Source organism: Maylandia zebra, linkage group LG22 (genome assembly GCF_041146795.1).
Source record: "Maylandia zebra isolate NMK-2024a linkage group LG22, Mzebra_GT3a, whole genome shotgun sequence".
Classification (NCBI taxonomy): Eukaryota; Metazoa; Chordata; class Actinopteri; order Cichliformes; family Cichlidae; genus Maylandia; species Maylandia zebra.
The window spans coordinates 17,747,341-17,766,313 of record NC_135187.1 but is presented as its reverse complement, the minus strand read 5'-3'; the positions used below and the strand labels follow the sequence as shown (position 1 = coordinate 17,766,313).

The 18,973-nt window shown below is 42.6% G+C and overlaps 1 protein-coding gene across 2 annotated transcripts in view; it reads right to left on the bottom strand.

The window, feature by feature from the left end:
* znf704 (zinc finger protein 704) overlaps positions 1–18,973 on the bottom strand; it is a 54,599-nt gene that overhangs the window by 4,263 nt on the left and 31,363 nt on the right. For both annotated transcript variants that reach the window (XM_076879233.1, XM_076879232.1), the window contains exons 3-6: positions 5,616–5,719; positions 4,260–4,537; positions 850–950; positions 335–629 (exon numbers count right to left, since the gene is read on the bottom strand). In XM_076879233.1, coding sequence (XP_076735348.1) covers positions 335–629; positions 850–950; positions 4,260–4,537; positions 5,616–5,719 — 778 coding nt within the window. The remainder of the gene's footprint in view (positions 1–334; positions 630–849; positions 951–4,259; positions 4,538–5,615; positions 5,720–18,973) is intronic.

Sequence of the window (18,973 nt, the reverse complement as noted above, 5' to 3'; positions counted from 1 at the left end):
ACCTCAAGCGTGCAGCTCTGCATTAATATTAGATGCACAGATATTAATGGAAAGCTAATGGCGGTTATTCTTCAAACAATAATCTGAAAACCGAGGCTAAAATAGATAAATTGTGTCATTTTTCAACCTTTAATTAATTATTCAAACCTGCTGCTTGTGTGTTGATAGACCGCAACTGTTAGCACAGCTGCTATAGGGAGGGAGGGACCACAAGTCGCTGCGAGATCTTTAGTGTGTTTACGAACACTGTGACACATCGTCAGCGTAACAAGGACCTCGATAGTAATGTGTGAGAAACTGAGGGACGTATACAGAGCACATAAGTCTTCATCACCTGGTAGGCATGGTCTGTGTGGATGAGGTAGAGAGCGCTGGGTGCAGAGCGGCTAAGCGGCGTGGTGCCGCCGGCGTGGGGCTCCTTGGTGTCAGAGGGTTGAGTCGGTTTATGGGAGTCTGGCAGCTGGCTGACCGAGGGGAGAGGAGACGGGGGAGGAGGCGGGGGAGACAGGACAGAGGGCGAAGCTGGGGACAGGCTGCTCAGCCCGTCGGCCACCGAGTCCGTGTTCAGCTTAATCTCCGTGTAGTAGAAGTCCTCCTCACCGTCGCTGAGGTCTGAGTCACAGTTACGACTGGGAGACGAGCGCAGGGGCAGGACAGACAGAAATACATCATGAATGTAAATCTCCACCTAAAGGTCAGGTTAGCCATCTATCCAGTATCACTGGGACATATTACTATGCTGATAACCTGTAAGTCATCAACCAGAGGCAGGATATGAGCAGCAGAGCCGTTTTTGAGGCTTCGAGTGGACTTTATCTCAGGTGTGTATGCAGACCGTCTGTGTCTTACCCCAGGTGGATGGTGCGGATGTGTCTCTGAATGCCAGCGGCAGTACTCAGCACCTTGCCACAGTTCTTCCACAGGCACTTGAACATCACCTTCATGGAGTTCTGCAGGAGACACACAGCACATCAGTGTTTCGCTGGCGCTCTGATGCCAACTTCAGAGAGTCACACGCAACAACTGCAGGGTACATAACAAGAAATCGTACACATGAAAGCTTCTTTTCTCTGAAGGATGTGTTTTTTAATATCTGCCATTAACACGGAAAAAGTTTATCTGCACCACAGACATGTTCAGATAAAGGTTACAGAAAAATATTTTTTTAGGTTATAGAAAAACTCTCATTTTCATTAACGAGCAGGTGTACCTAATCAAGTGGACAATGTACAGTATAAAGTCACTGATAACATTACAGTTCGTTTAAGACTGCACAGAAATGAAAATTCGCTCAGGTAGCAAAGTAGGTACAAAAAAATATATCCACTGTACTATTATAATCCATTTAAAAAGTGTAAAATTTAAATTGCAACTTGCTCTTTTTTTGCACATCACATGCCATTTTATTTTAAACGAACAAACACATACATAGAAATTACAACATTCTGATGTAGGGGCTGTTTTTAGAGTAAAATAACCATAATTTACTAAATTAAGGCGATATATGGAGATAAATGAAATTTCTCAGATTAAACATGCTGCTGCACTGCCTCACTAACACCCTGCTAGTATTCATTGTTCAACGTCATACCTGTCCTAGATTAAAATGCAGATATGCCATGTTTACGTTGGGAATTTAAAGGATTTAAAGGACTTTAAAAATGCAGTCTCCTTCAGAGTGATCAGTTTATGATACCATATTTAAAGTCTTTGCGTTACACTATAAAGTGTCACTTTGAAATGATGTAGATTAAAACTAGGGAGGAAAACAAAATAGACACACAGCTTTAATGCAGCATCTATCTCTGGTGTTACCGTGGACACAATGGCGGTGATGCTCCAGTGTCTCTGATCTGCCTAATGTAATTAAACCACCGGCGTCCTACAGAGACCGTGTATTGTTTTCATGGAGTAAAAGAGCCCCGTGAACTTCCTCCCTGCCCTCCTGCACTCTCGCTCCGAGCTATTATAAACGGTCTTATAGCCACGTCTGTCAAGCTATTGTTAAGCAGGCTGATTTAACTTTGACAACATGTTTTATTTCTAATTTTCTCTCTCTTTCAGAAACACTCTCACACATACACACAGCAATCACGTGCCCCCCTTCCCCGATTGCATTGTTTTGTCTTTGCGTAACAAAAGCCGATTTTGTGTGTTGGCGAGCGTGTGCGCCCCTTTAAAGCAACATTTCACAGTTAATTAAATGGGGAGCCTCAAACGGTGCGGCGCTGCCAGGAGAAAAACAAGAGCACGCAAGTAGCATGTAGATAAGTTCACGAGGAAGCCTGGCATCTGCACGTATAGATTGTGTGAGTGCGACTTGTTAAGCCAACATTATAGGAGCTTTCGGAGACGCTGTTCAAGCCTCCGTCTGCGCTCTCTTCCTTTTTCATGTAATTCCTGTTAGTCACTCTTTAATTTTTCATCCACAACCTTCATCTCTCTTCCTGTTTCTCCCTCTCTTTCTCCTCCCTCCACGCCCTTCTTTGTGATCTTCCCAATTATCCGAGTACACTGCGCCAACGTGGAGCTCACTAAAGAGTCTATCGATTTCCCCCCCCCTTTTCTTTTCTTTTTTTTTTAGGCCAGCAGAATCTTTTCTGTTTGCCGTTGAGGGAATTCAAATCATTACTGTGTTTTTGAGAGGAGCTACACGTGAAGGCTAAGGAAGTAATTATTAAGGACAAATGTCTGGGGAGGACACACTCAAGCAGCGAGAACGGAAGAGAGAGGGGAGAAAACAGAGGCGAGAGCAGGGGAGAGGAAAGAATGAAAGGAGGGGGAGATGGATGATACCGTCGGCAAACTGGCACACAGGAGCGCTGATAAGCAGAGGAGAGCCCCGAGATGAAGGCAGAGAGAGAGAGAGAGCGACGCAATATACGTCGGACAAAATAACGAGTGACAGCGTGGTGTAGATGTGATGAGCTGTCAGTGGCGCGTAGTGATGAGACGAGGTGAAATGATTAGTGTGAAAGAAAGTGTGTGTGTGGCCAGGACGCGTGACACGAAACTCAAGACCGGAGCAAAAAAGGCTTTGTGTCCTTTCCTGTCCAATTTCCCTCTCCGCCTATCAGTCAGAAACTAAATTACATCAGTAACCTCACAGGTTAATATTGCAGAAGAGAAATCAACCAGCTCATGTACATGTGGCGGGATCTCAAAGACAAGTTCACGACCTTTATTCTTACCTCCAGATATGCCTGCTATCAGGATCAGTGCGACTGTTTCCTTCAAAAAAAGCTTTTAATGCACCACACGGTAATAAAAGTGAAGCCACAAGTGGGACAAAAGCACCTGGGAAACATATCATCATATCTCCTTCCCTTAACCCCGTGATGATTAACTACTAACAGTGCCGATGTTTAACAATGAAAAACTGCTACCATGTTAATATGGTTGTATCAGAAATAATCCAGTGCTGATAACTCCCTGATTGACAGTCATTCTTATTTCTCTTGATGCTGCATTGATGGCAGATGTTTACCAGGTAACTTGGCTGCTGATTGTTATCCATGAAGCATAACTGCTTTTGTACAGTTAAAGTTCTTCAACAGTATTTTGAGTCTAAAAACACACACTAACAAAAATTAAGTTTAACCATTGAGTTTGGCTCAAATCTTTATTGGCTTCGTCTCTTTTCTGCTAAATTTACAGAACCATCGAGATGATATTAGCATAAATTCAACTGACTCGAAAAATCGTGTTGGGAAAACACAGCGTGCAGTGGTTTTCATCATTTTGAAGGGGCATTTGATGTTCGTCCTTGTTATCTGTGTATATGATTTTCCCTGTACAGCAGTGATACTCGCTTTAAAGATTTCAAATAACGAGGTCAACGCATGTACAAGTAATCCCTCACAGGGAGTCGGCTCAGTCTGCTATAAACACTCCGTTTCATGTGTTTTTTGTCCTACTCTTGGCTCTGTCATTGAGTAAGGATATAGCTAATATGATCACCTCAGTGGCCTCACCCTCCTCCACCCTCTCTTTAAAAGAAATGTGCCTTAAAAAGACCATCTGTGTCAGACAGGGGAAGCGCATCAAGATCACAAGGCGAGAGGCAGGGTACACCCTGGACAGGTCGCCAGTCTGTCACAGGGCTAACACAGAGAGACAGACGACCATTCAGACTCACATTCACATGGATAATCTAGAATCACCAATTAACCAAACCCCACTAAACTCATGTCTTTGGACTGAAGCCGGAGTATCCAGAGAACCCACACAGGATTTTTACCCAGCTAAACTCTATTCACCTTGCGCTTGCGAGGGATGGGCTCATCAAAGAGCAGGCTGCTCCCGTCCTGCTCATCCAGAATGGGGTCTTCAGGTCCTGCGGGGCCAGGCCCCACCCCTCCCAGGCTGGGTACACGGAAGGGCTTGAAGCTGTCTGCAGAGAGCGGTGGGGATGGTGTGGAGGGGTTGGACTGATCGCTCGGAGCAGACCAGCTCCAGTAGCCCCCCGAGGAGCTGTTGCTCGATGGGGTGAAGGGTCCGGCCGAGCCGTTGTCTTTCCACGATCCACTCAGACCCTCTGAAGACACAGAGGAACAGGAGATGGAGAGTTTATCTAACAGAAGCTCAAACTTCTTTAGTTATATCTGTAAATGCTACAAACACAACAAAGGATGAGATCAAGACATCCAATTAGGTTCAGACAGCTATATTTGCACTTCACAAAAAAAGAGCCTCCCAGAAGCAGTCTTCACTATGACACAAGAAAATAAAGGTTACTCTCCTGTTGTGTGATTCCACCGAGACACTTCCAAGGTCTTCTTTTTTTTAAGATCAAAGAAGAGTTTCTTTTGAATATCAGCCACAAAAGGCATTTCACTTAGTGAAGCAGGGGAAAACTTTGCAGTGATTGTACATGTGTGTGTGAGAGAGACAGAGACCCAGTTTGGTTTAGTGAAGCTGCTTCCTGGCAGGGTGCCTCTCTCTTCTCTCTTCACTCGTTTCTTCGGCAGAACATTTAACATAAAAGAGGATGTGGCTCAGCAGCAGCACAGGCTCTGAGTGTTCAGAACAACAAGACTACTGGTTCATTTGAGAGATATCAGCAGTGCTCTGTGTTCCGTGCACGCTGTGTGATCTCAAACTACATGACTACATTTAGATAAAAAGTGTACAGTTAGCATTTAAAGCCCAGTTTGTTCATCTGTGCATGACGTACGGCAGTGACACCACGTGCACGGTGGTTGGCTGCGCGTCTGCTCGGCTGGAAGGACAGCAGGCTGGTTACAAAGACCGCCTAAATGGTTTCACGAGATTGCAGTTGTGGGGCATTTTGGACTTCCGCCACTTTGCCGAGTGGCAGAGATCCAGACTCATTGTGCTTTTCTTTGGATTTCCACAGCTCATTGATGAGATGATCCTACAGCACAGCAGGTGGCAGTAATTTATCAACCTTAAGCTTCCACATGCATTCACAAGATAACAGCTGTGAGGGAATGAAACACAGCGTACAGGAAAACACACAAATTATTGGCTCAGCGACTTGTTTTAGTTCGCTTTTCATAAAACTTCTGCTATGTTATTAGAAAAATAGCCAAGTGACGCATAAAAAGGAAATATTTATTTACGGCTGTTTATTTAGTACTAATGATGCTTACCACTGACTCTCACAGGTGGGCTCCTCACCAGCGGGCTGGTAGAGAGGCTCGTCAGCACCATAGCGGCCGTCACTTTGTCCATATCCACTTCCTCCTCCGACCGCCTGTGGAAACAGAAACAAAAGAAAACTTTACTGAGCTGCTTCCAATCAGTTAAAGAGAAAGACCTGATAACTCTCTTCTTCACAAATAAGTCCAGACTATTACACTTTTTTCTTTTTAAAACGGATAACAATAAACACACTACAGGCACATTACCATTTACAGGAAGCTCGAGAGCTCAGCGTGTGTTTGTCTTCTTCGCTGCTCGGCCCGGTGTTTTTAGAGGGAAAGCAGATGTTGAGGTTTCCATGCTGCTGCGATGACTGCAGCAAAAACTGCTAATTACATTCAAGTTGGGTTTTTTTGTTTGACTGATGCAATCACCCAGACACCATTAAGAAAAATAAACAGCTAACAGAATAAAATACAAATAGAAACTAGGAAACTGATTTACTGCACAGGATGTTGCAGGCTGCAGAGATGACACACTTCACCCCTGTTGTTAAAAAACAACAACAACAACAATAACAACAACACCCAGCATCATTACTGATGCATGCAAAAAAATAATAATAATGAAGAAATACGAGGAAGTCACATAAAAAAAAATTCAATATTGATCGTCTCTGCAGTGTTGCAGTATTCTGCTTTGTGCACGATCCGACTGATAAAAAACATAAAACAACAGGGCAGGAAGGAAAAATGAGAGAGCGGGGACATGTAATAACATTCACCGCCTCTTCTAATGGACAGAACAAAGCACCGCTGTCACACCCACCGCTGAATACCACAGTCAAAGGCTAGATGTCGTTCTCAGTGTTTATTTTTGGAAGGGTTTTGAGGCGCACACGCTCGGTTTCAAGTTGACTCAGTTTAAGAAGCCAATAAACACAGCTGACATTGAAACTTAAGGTTACTAAATGCATCCGTTTTGTGTGTAGATACAGAGAGGAAAGAAAATGTGAGTCTAGCTTTATCTGCTAAAAGTTTTCCAGAGTGGAACCAGCCTGCAGAGAAGAACAAGGTGCGGTTTTGCTGCTTTGGCAGCAGGAACAGGAGAAAGAAATTTTAGGTCAGTGTTTGGATAATTGACAGCTCTCCTAAAATGTTTATACACGGAGAAAGACGACTGGTTATTTGCTAAAAGAAGAGTGCAGCTGTTTAATGACTGCATGCTGATGAGCCACTGACAGGGTCACGTCCATGCAGCGGTGAAAACACTCAAACACATAAAGATGATCTCTACCGGGAATGCTTGCTGGAAGGTAATAAGTAAATCTGCGGTCTCAGGTGAAACGGTAACTAAATGTTAATTAAAAGCGGGTTTCATTGCCCAGAACAGCGTTCTTGCTGACTCAGAGTGGGCCTCTGGGAAGCAACAAGAGAGGAAGTGTGATCGATCAGCAATGTGTCAGCCACACTGGCCTAGAGACCAGTCAGGGTAGGGAAACGTGTATGTCCTGACAGGTTGGTGAGTGTTTGCTGGAGGCTGCTCCCTGTTACCAGGTGAAAGTGGTCACAGTGAGGGTGGAGCGCCAAAAAGTTCCTTGTGAGCTCTTTGGTCCCTAGCAGATTGACACGGTCGCCAAGTGATCGGCAAAGACTCGCCATTTACTCTCTGAGCTTTAGTAAAAAAGTGTGAAACGAACTGGAAACGGAGAACGTTCACCTTAAAACTTTTAAAGCTATGCCTCAGCAAAAGATGCAGCTTTTACTTTGAAGGTGAGTGTTCACAGTTTCTGGTTTGCGTCACACCTTTTCAAAGTTCACTGAAGCTCAGTGACTAGTTTGCAAGCATTTGCAGTCTTTCTTGCACACCGTCTACTCCTGACTGAAGCGATTGTGGGGAGGATTTCGTTCCAGCGTGGTATTCCTTCTTATGACCAATTTCATGCTGGCAGCAACTTCACCAGTGACAGGTGGTCTCTAGGACGGCGTGACCAGGACTTTAGCAATCTACTTCAGTCATTTCCCTAAAATGGATCCAGCACTGGGTCGAATGTACACAATTCTGATAAAAAAAACTTTTACTGATCAGATCTGAGGAGCAGTTTTCACAAACATAAAACAGGTGAAGCTTTATTTAAAAGACATTTCGTGACTTTTCATTGGAAAAAGAAGAAAAGAAGTTAAATATAAATGCAACGACAGGTTTACGTTGTAGAGAGGCTCTTTAATGCCAGCATCTTCTTGTCAGTAGTTTCGCTGTGAATAAACGACACTTTAAAATTTATGTGAAAGTAATTAAAAGCGTATTTACTTCACAGGGGAAAAGAAAAGAGCGATGTGAGCAGAGAACAGGAGCACGCTAACAAAGGAAGAGCCTAAGCCTCCATTAGCTGATATCTAATTTATTACCCTTTCGGCTGTTGAATATGATGTCATTACAGCCTCCACATAAATCAAGAAAAGGAGCTGCACGCACAAATGCCACTTTTACCCCTGACCCCCCCATCTCCCCCAACCAGCCACCCAACATCACCATTAGAAAAACCCACTTCCTGGTCACCTTGGGAGGCCATCATGTGACTGTAGATATTATATCCACGGTAACAACGACAGACAGTAATTGCTGGGCGCTTTGTCAATCTTGAAATATGAAAGAGTAAATCCCAGGAAAACACATTAGGAAGACTCATAATTAAGATGTGATGTATGAGCTGACGAGGACGAAGCTGAGAGAGCGGGAAAAGGGAATTTCCCAAATCGCATTTGTCATTAGTGGCCTTATCAAACTTAGTTTCCATCCAAGTGCTTATTATGGCTGTAATTAAACACACGGGGAGAGCATGCATGCACGCGTGTGTGTGTGTGTTAGAGAGAGGCCCGTTAAAACACATGATACATGTGACACAGGAGACAGGGTGGGATGGTTAATGGATCGGTAAGTGAATTCTGAGAAATGAACTTTATACCCTGGCATGTTTGTGTGCGTCTCTGTGCGCTTTAATATTCTTACTTCACTTTATTTGTAATAAAACATCTTCTCATATCCGATCCCTGGAGCTTCCTAAAGGGAACATTATCTTGGATGTATAGCTTCATCAACAGAAAACTAGACAGGAGGTAAAGGGCTTGTTTACTAATGCAGATTACATGAAATGGATCCATGTAATTTTATCTTGCTGCTGGCTATTCATAAATGGAAAATGAGTTTACACTATAGATGCTGTTAATGCTGCTAAACCTTTAGAGACTGATAAGGTTTTTTTTTTGTTTTGTTTTTTTAAAATGACCTGAACAAAGGCCGCGGACGCTTTAACCGATGCTTCTGTTCAAGCAGCGTTACCAAATCGAATTACCTCTCTTCACTTTACAGCTGCCCCCGAGCTCTTTTACTCTAAAAATGCAAATATGTCACTGTTCATGGACAACCCTCCCACAAGATGATTTCACATTTACATACACTCAATACACAAACCCAATCAGCCAATCACATGACAGCAACTCAACATACTGATGCCAATGAGATCTGCTGAAGTTCAACCAGAGCATCAGGATGAGGAGGAAAAGTGATTTAAGTGATTTTGGCTGGTATTTATTTTAGAAACTAAATAAGAGTGTACATCACTGTCCACTGACAACAGACCCATGAGATTATAAAGACACTTACAGTATCACACTTTATTTTAAAGGCAGCAGAGTAATTATAAACCTGCACGCTGCTTTTTGTTTTTCTTACCCCTTCCTGCCCTCAGCTCTAAATTTAAATGCATGCGGTAGTGCTAAAGAAAATAAAGTTTTCATTAAAAATAGAAAGACAGCACAAAAGATAACACAACTGTGGCTGTGTATAAATTTTTATAAACATAAATAAATAAGCTGCTGTAACTTTCTAAATTATAAAATCTAATTATTTTGGTCTGTATGTTTTTAAAATACTAACAATGTTTTTAAAAATGTAAAATGTCAAACAGACTGTGTGCAATCACATATTGGAAAATCTGTAAGGACAATCCAATAAAGCAAGTGAAATATGCACCTTTCTGCGCTCTCACTGGAGCTGGAGTCTTCAAGCTGCAGACCAATAAGGTGCAACGCCAAACCAACAGGAGGATCAGGCCGGTCTCAAAATACACACAGTCCACAATCTGAAGACTCGCTTTAGTTTTTGTTGTGTTTTGATGCAGTTTACACACCTAACAGCTTGGTTAGGTTAAGAAGAATTTCATATTCTTTCAACACCGAACAAGTCAGCGAGAGCGACTCTGACGGAAAGGCTTGAGGGCAGAATTTTCCCCATATGTGCCCACTCCCACACAGACCTAAGGCAAGGTTTTATCCTATCTTTTTTCTTTTAATTATTCACCTTATATTATTAGACGAGCTTAGACTGGTTAATGGGCTGAAGAGAACATAAAGCAAAAACAGAAAAGAAGTTGATTCGGGCTATTCGCCGTCTCACAAAGACCTGCAGATCACTGCCCGACTGCAGGGAAAATCATGAACATATGTTGGAAATGACAGATTAGAAACTAAAGAAGTTAAAATTAGAAGTAGGGATAAGACTGTGTTAACCCTCTGTGGGAATGGAGGCACAAATAAAACAACAGCTCCCTCTTCAGGGGACTGTGATGAGCTTGGATGAAGATGTGGCGGTTTGCCAGTGTGTGTGTGTGTGTGTGTGTGTGTGTGTGTGTGTGTGTGTGTGTGTGTGTGTGTGTGTGTGTGCGCGCAACAAGTGGTGAAACTTGTACTTCCACAGCCAGATGTGCCTACTCTTTTTAAGGCAGTGAATACAACAAAACAAAGGGCCTCCATGAGAACAAATGAGACAGGAAGCGGGGTCACGTTCTTCTTCTTTTTTTTCATGTGTAAAGTCAGGTCGCCACCATAGAGGGGGGACGTGGAGGGTTTGGTTTCAAACAAAACACCGGGCAGGAGGAGAAGGGGGGGGGGGGGGGGAGACAATAACAGGGGGCTCATGTTACCGTGGCCACCGTGGTTTGACAGGTAGATGGAAGACAAAGAAATGGAGGCCTGTCTTTGTTTTTCATCACATTTTTTAAATTTTAAATGAAAGAAAATACGTGGAAGGTGGAAAATATATAAACGTCTTACGAACGGGTTAAGTTTGCTGTTTTATCTCAGTATTTAAGGTAAACGCCGCCATGTGAGTCCAACAGACTTTCCCTTTATTCCACTGGATAGTTACAGGGAGTTCATACGCCAAATATACCAAATAAAAGCTCAAACGCTCCTGATCACTCGTTATCCCAGAATTTGACCACGCACACTCAATTCAACAATCCTCCTTTTTACAGTTAATGAGAAAAAAAACCTCTGGTCAGAGTGAATAACAAGATCCTGTCAGAGACACAGACTCTTTAAAATCTCTAATCTTTGTTTTCTCTTTCTCCACACTCCCTTTTTCTTTTCCTCCCAAATGCCTTCAAACTAACTGGGCCAAGGTCAGTCTGTGCACACACACACACACACACACACACACACACACACACACACACACACACACACACACACACACACACACACACATATACACAAACATGCACAAATGCCTGGTAGCTTTACTTTATATATCACCCCAAAACTATCAGTCATTTTTAATGAAGGCAGCTGAAAGGTGTGGTGGGTTACAGGAATTCCCCTGAAACACAGGCCAGCGCTGCCAAGCACACTCGCCGCCCCCCCGACTCCTACACTCTTCCGTCTCCTCGCCTTCCCTTCGCCCCTGCTGGACTCTGTCTCTCTCACTTTTCACTCCTGCACTTTGAGCTTCTCTGACTTTCTTTTGCCGTGGATCACAGTGGGAGCGAAGTTAAAAGTGTGTGTGTGTTTTATGCACGCGTTCGCTTTGGATCCTCTTCTTTGATGCCACGTGGCGTGTGGTGGTCTCCTCCTTTATAACAAGCACTGGACTATGAAGACTATTTCCTCTTCAATGCACTCTTATAAATCAGAGAGCTCCTCCTCTGTTATCTGCTTATCTGATTTTCTCCCCGCTCTCCAACACACACAAACTGCCAAAAGGCATCTGCGAATGACACGGAGCTAACATGCATGAAGGACACAGCTTTTGATTGGCAGGTGTGTATGAAGGGAGACGCTCAGGAATTTCTTTGACATGCTTGTGTGCATCGCTCAGAGATGTTTCTGATAGCGGTTCTTTGTTGGTAAACACGCATAAACAAAACAAAACAAAAAAACACTGTATTTCCATAAAAGCTGAGACGCAGCGGGGTCAGACTAAAGCAGAGCATCGCCTATTCAATTTCCTGAAGCACACTTGGGCCCGGGCTATTCACAAGGTGGGCATAATTGTGTCTGTGGGGCTAGTACACATCCTGCCAACAGCTGCGAGACAGTGTTTACCTCTTTGCAAAGTCAAACGTGGCTCGTAAGCAGCATCAGTTTTTATGGCTGCAAAAGGAATTCAACAGCACATAGAGAGCGTGTCCAAAATAAATAATCTCCCTTTAGTGTTGTCCGTTTGCTTATTTATAGACTTGGAGCATGAGGTATACTGGCAGTTAGGTTTATGCATTTTTGGATGCTGGCACGACTTAGCTTTAATTGCAAGCCTTGACCTAAATGCTGCTTTCAAGTTTCACAGTCATTTCAGTGCACAGCCACCTGTTTGCAGTAGCTCATGTGAAATGCTCGCCTTTAACCGTTTTGCACATACTTTGCGACACCCAGAAACTCTCGTCTGAAGCCCGCGGACAACAAGAGCTGATATGTTGTTTCCAAGACTTTATGTCTTTAGTTGGGACTTCAGCATACAGTGAATTCACCATCAGCTTGACATCGTGACGTGTATAATAATCCACTTCTTTACCTTTGAAAACATTAGAGTTGCTCTCACCATCTATTCAGGTCAGTGTCCATGTAGACCAGCAACGGCCGGCCAACTTGGCTTCGTGTTGTGAGCAGAAAGCGTTGCACTTTATTTGCGCTTCACAATTCGACTGGAGTATTTTGTCTTCAGTCAGTAAAACAGGTGACTTACTGCAACTGTAAACCAGGCATGCGGCACATCTAAAGTAAACACTGCAAATGCAGCAGAACCTGTGAAACGATATATTAAAATGGCTGAAGTTGAAAGTGTGTAAAGTAAAGCAAGTATTTATCTTTAATCTGTAATTTGAATGTTTTTGATACATGGCTGCCCGTTTACTACTGCAAATACATCTGAGGTAAACGTTATTAAAGCTGATTCTGCTTCTTTATTGATTTAATACTTTATTCCATCACATAATCACAAGTATTTGGAACTTATTCACTTGCAATTTAGAGATTAATGTGATTAGTTCAAATACGAATTTTAATTATTTCGTTTTACATTTTCCGACTTAATAGATTAAACGACTGATGAAGAAAACAATCACATTTTTTCACAGTGAAAATATCCATCAGTGGCAGCTGTAGCTTGTCTAATGATGTGTGGATTCATATCTTCTTCTTTAAAAAAAGAAAAAATTCTGATCAATGTCTCTAAAGCCAGTTTGAGATCAACAGATGGTCTGAAGCGATGCGGACGCTGTGCATCAAGATAAAGTTGTTAAAGCGGTCAGTCTACATTTCTGCCCTCACCTACACCCTGGAGGATTAGGCAGTGGCTCAAAGAATGCGATCGCAGATTCAACTGGCAGAAATGAGCTTTTTCTAAATGGTATTTTGGCTACTCTTCCGAATCGAAAGGAACCAGTCGAGGTGGTTTGTGTAGTTTAGAATGAGGCATTTCAGGGATGTCTCAGAGATTATGTCTCTCAGGTGCCCTGGTAACCCCTCGACATCCCCCCAGAGGAGCCACAGGTGGTGGATGGATTTTGACAATCTTTTAATCATTTAAACGCTATTATCAAAGAAAAAGATCCAATTTAATCACGGAAGCGGACGGCATCTGTTTATATATCACTGTAATCTGAGCATGTCTGAGTTTTGGTCTGCCTGTCGGATAAACTGAGGCATGTGACGACCTCAACTCGGCCAACAACCAGTCAAGAATTATGAGCTGTTGCACAGTTTGCTGATATTTCACAGTACACCAACTGATTAATCCCATTAAAGCATTGCCACATTAGTTTATTTCATTTACAATAATGTTTCTGAGCTGCACATCTGTTTTGGGAGCGACACAAACACACACATAAACAAGCCATATAATCAAAGGACCTAGTCATCTTTCTAGCCATAACAACATATGCACTGGCCTTGCAGCCAGCTTCTTGAAATAGGAGCCGTGGGCATCCTTCCTTTCACGCAGACTCTGCTTCAGTCCTCAGAGCTGAAGTGCCAAACCTCCATCTGATTCACTGTAACGCGGGTTTCATGGTGAACTTCAGTCCAGATCCTTGGGGCCCTCTTCTTAGAAATGTCAAGATGCCCACATTTAGTGTGGAAACATCACAATGGAAAAATGGAAAAAGCAGATGGTGTTAAATTACAAGCTGCCTTCTTTCTAGATTTGGAGAGGAGAGACCTTGACTGAACCCATGAGACTACACGCAAACGAATAACAATGCCACGCTTAGTCATGATTGTTGTAATCTCGCATGGACGTGGCATTTCTGACACAACATCGCGGTTCTCTGGTTGATAAACGAAATAACTGTAGTAAATACAGAGTTCTAATCCGTCTCCTATTTTTATAAATGAAGCTTAAGATCGAGTTAAAACTTCACAGCTGTTTTTTTTTTCTTTTTTGAATGGCACTGGCCTGAATCGAATTTGACAAACTACACACTAATTGAAAGCACAGCAGCCTCAAAAGTGCAACCCCAACACTGCAGCAACACCTTACCTCTCATATATCTGTGTAATGAGAGCCGACAGTCGTTCCTTTTTAATCATAAAACGGGGAGTTCACGTTAAGGGGTAAAACACACAAAGACGGAACGAGACGACTTCTTCTTCTTCTGATTTGGAAAGTCAAAAAATAAAAAAAAAATCAGACCCTGAGAAAATTCTCGTGCTGCGAAGCCTCTTGAATTCACTGCCCCTAATGAAGTGAGGCCAAGACATAATTATGAGTGACTGCTGACTTTCAAAGCTTCAAAGATCAAACAAGGAGACGGGACCGTGTTCGAGAAAGTGCTTTACATGATTAATATCAATCAAACCCCGAGAGGCAGAGCAAAGTGTTTCTGGTTTGTGAAAAATCAAATATGTTGAACGAGAGCCTGAAAAATCTGCCCGACCACGCCAACACCATCATCTCCTTAAGCCCAGAAAATCCTGCACACAATCTAAAGTAAACAGTGCAGAGAATGGCTCACTGGATGTAGAGGGCTGGTCACGTATAGATTAGTGAAGATGATGAAACCATTAAGACTCAACGATAATATTGCTGAGAGCCACAAAGCGTCTAATCATTGGCTTTCGGTGGCAGCTAATTAGTTGATTACACATTAGCATGTTTTAGTTGTCGGCCTCTCTCTCTCTCTGTCCTCCAAACACGCAAAGTCAAACACACAAAGCAAAGCGGGCATGCTTACACATGACAATCTGTGCAGATGGAGACGGACACGCACCGTTTGCTAGGTTTTAAACAACAAAAGCAGCACTCAGAGACACTTTTCTCATAGCTACAGCTCTCCCCTAAGTGAAAAACAGGGCGTGGCATTAGCTGGGCAAGTAGCCAAAGCCCTGTGTGTGTCTGTGTGTGTTGCTTCCATGTGCACCCAGCCAGTCACAACTGTACAGTGTAACTATTTGCAGATCAACAGAGGAAGTTGCACGCCTTTGTCCTTCTCTGCCTCTAATGTACCGAGAGCAGATGTGGCATGTTTTCACGTGGCGATTCGGCCTCTTTCTCGGGCAGTATCCCCTCAGAGTGCACTTCGTTACAGGTACACAATGCCAGCTCTTCTGTGGCTCGATCTCATTCTTTGTTGGAGTACAGCTGATCTTTAGTATCACAGAAAACACGGCCTCTTACTACACACTACACCGCTGGGACAGAGAGTGTGCACACAAAGACGAGAAGAAATTAGATCACAGATGTAAACAGGCACACACGTGTGTGTGTGTGTGTGTGTGTGTGTGTGTGTGTGTGTGTGTGTGTGTGTGTGTGTGTGTGTGTGTGTGTGTGTGTGTGTGTGTGTGTGTGTGTGTACAGGGTTAAAACAATTATTTGCACTTAGATATATGAGTTTGCTTGACAAACGAGCAGATAAATGTGGCTTAAGAAGCCCTCAAGCTTCAATTTTCATTCTGACAGCTGAAATTATAATGATTTTAACATCATCTGGACCAAACAGTCTTTGAGCTGCAGATCACTCACAGAGTCAGTGAAGCTGAAAACCTGCTTATTAAAATATCCGAAAGACATTCATATGCTACTCGTCATTGTTGACTCATAATCCCCCCCCCAAAAAAAAAAAAAACCCTCCTCAGTGTCAGATCAATTTCTGGCATGACGGCCGCAAATGTTAAGCAGCAGCTGTCTTTCATGATTTTTATGTATTACCGTTAAAGAGGCAAGTCTCCTTTTCTCGGAAATCACCAGACTCTTACAACCGAGCTTAAATAAGAAAAACATTATAACTGCTGCCTGCAACAGCCAACAAGTCGGGAAAATCAGAGACATCACCATTAGAAACGATAATAAAACGTTTAAATGTTGCTTTAGGTCTTGGAAAAAAGTGGAGACACGCAGTATCGGCGCAAACTAGTGATAAGCAGCAGCTTGTGTTGAGTAAATTGAGTGCCTGCTTGAAAAATTAGCCAAGCTCCAGAAAATTTGTCAGTATTCCTTATCGCTTTCCTTCTCCTCTCGCTTTTCTATTAAAATGAGGAACTCCAGGAACAGCAGCCATCCAGAACAGCTTTGTTTATGACCCACCGGCAGACTGTTTTTGTGAGACAGGATTAGGTTTGAACTCGAATGTAAATATGTAGTGACAAAGGCGAGTCAGGGGTGGTTAAGTGCACGAAAGAATGTTTTTTTTCTCTTTTGAGGTAGTGTGTGCCTGTGTTTATAGAATGAAAGTGCTGCAGGGTCAAGAAATGCGCCTTTCTTATCCCTGTATATGTGTGGTATATGGTATATGAGTGTGTATGTGTGTATGCATGTGTCAGTTTGATGTATATAAGCTCTGATTCGTTCATATTTCATATCCACAGAGACGGTTAATCCGTGAGCAACTGAAATGAGTGCAAGTGATCATCCGCTCTCCCTGCTGCCCTTTTGACTTTTAATATGCCTTTTGACTGGCACGCACACACACTTCAGGAGTGCGCCCTAGATTTACAATTTGCAATGGCGATTCTATTTAGATCCTAGCATATAGGATATGTACCAGCCTCTGGGTGAAGCCTATACACACACATACACAATACAGCGCATGCACACCTTCATCACTAACAAAAGGTTTCTATTATCTAATATTATGGTAGCAGCTGTTTTGTTTGACTGGAAGTAAAAAGACACTTAATGGCTAATAAATAAGAGTTTCTAAGCTGCTGCATTAACCTGGCATCACAGTATAACATGAAATAGTCACAAAAAAGTGATCCGTGTGTTCACGTTTATGGACATGAGAGCTCACTTTTTTATGACAGTCAGTGAGACTTTCTCAGTAATATATCGAAATAGCAAGTCTAATTGTGCCTGCAGCGTGCATTTTGTCCAGAATAAGCAAGGATGTCTCACCATGGCAACCATGAAAACAGAAAAGAAGTGGTAACAGTTGAATTTTTACCAAAGCATGGTATTTTTTTTTCCCTAAACCTAACTGAGAAGCTTTTTATATCCCAGCCACTTATGAAGATGTTCCATGAAAGTGAATAATATACACTCACCAGCTTCTTTATTATGCACACTTCACTAGTATCAAGTTGGAACACCTTTTGCCTTCCGACTGCTTTAACTCTTTGTTGCACAAATTCAACAAGGTGCTAGGAGCAGTCATCGGATACCTTGCTTCATATTAGGGCTGCCACGATTTGTCGACTAGTCACGATTACGTCGACTATCAAAATCGTCGACGACTGATTTAATAGTCGACGTGTCGTTTGAAGCTTTGTAAGATCGCAAAAGACATAATAGCAGGATTTAAGAGTGTAATAACGGACTGAAACAGAAGATGGCAGCACTGCATGTACAAGGATTCCAGCTGCCGTTAAACCCCGAAGAAGAAGAAGTAGCTGTGTCCCAGAATTCATAGCACGGCCCAGCTTAGTTTCCAACAATGGCGGTAGCTAGTTAGTTTTAATATTACTCTTATTATTCTTTCTGGGTCACAAAATAAACGTTTAACATATTTTCAGGCGAGAATGTAGCTGTGTAAACCTCAAATATCGGCTCAGTTTTCGGAGACGTCTGTTACCCACTAGCTCGATAGCTAGCCGGGGGCTAGGTCACTAGCGCCGTGAGAACACCGGACTCCCGGCAAATTGTTTTCAAACCCACCGCCGTCTTTCGCGACTCAGGTTAAATATATATGAGTCACTTAGATAAATTAAAAATGTTGTTGTTTGGCCTTTTTTTTTTTTTTTTTTTAGTATTTTATTTGTTCCTGAGTAAATCGGTTTGGCTGAGATTAAAGTTATAGTTTTTACACAGCTGAATAAACGTCAAGCAGACAGCTGATTATCAGAAGTGTGAGATGCTGGAGAATATACTCCGGTGTCCTGTTATATTTTAGATAGCAAGGAGTTTATTAAACTTTACCAAAACAATCTGCAAATTTCATTAAAATTGAATAAACTATCATCTTGTCTTTATTTTTAGTTAGCACCTTAAAAGCTTAAAGCTGTAAGCTAATGATAGTTATATAAGCTGTAGTTTTACGTCCAGTGGATGATGATCTGATTAGTCGACTAATCGCAAAAATAATCGGTGACTAGTCGACTATCAAAATAATCGTTTGTGGCAGCCCTACTTCATATTGACACGAGAGCATCACACAGTTGCACAGACTTGTCAGCTGTACATCCATGATGGGAATCTCGTGTTCCACCACAACCCAAACATACTCTACTGGACTAAAATCTGGTGATTGTGGAGGCCATTTGACTACAGTGAACTCATTGTCGTTTTCGAGAAACCAGCTTGAAATGATTCGAGCTTTGTGACACGGTGTGTTATTATGCTGGAAGCAGATGGGTACACTGTGGTCATGAAGGGATGGACACAGTCAGCAAAAATACTCAGGTAGGCTGTGGGATTTAAACACTGTTGATTTGGTACTAAGGAAAAGTGTGCCAAAAAAAATCCCCCCACGCCCTTACACCACCACCACCAGTCTGAACTGGTAAATGACCACCAGTGGTGGTAAAAATGTAGCAACAGATAAATATAAGCCTATGCTTGCTAACAGGAGTGTCACCCAGGGTGGTCTTCTTCTGCC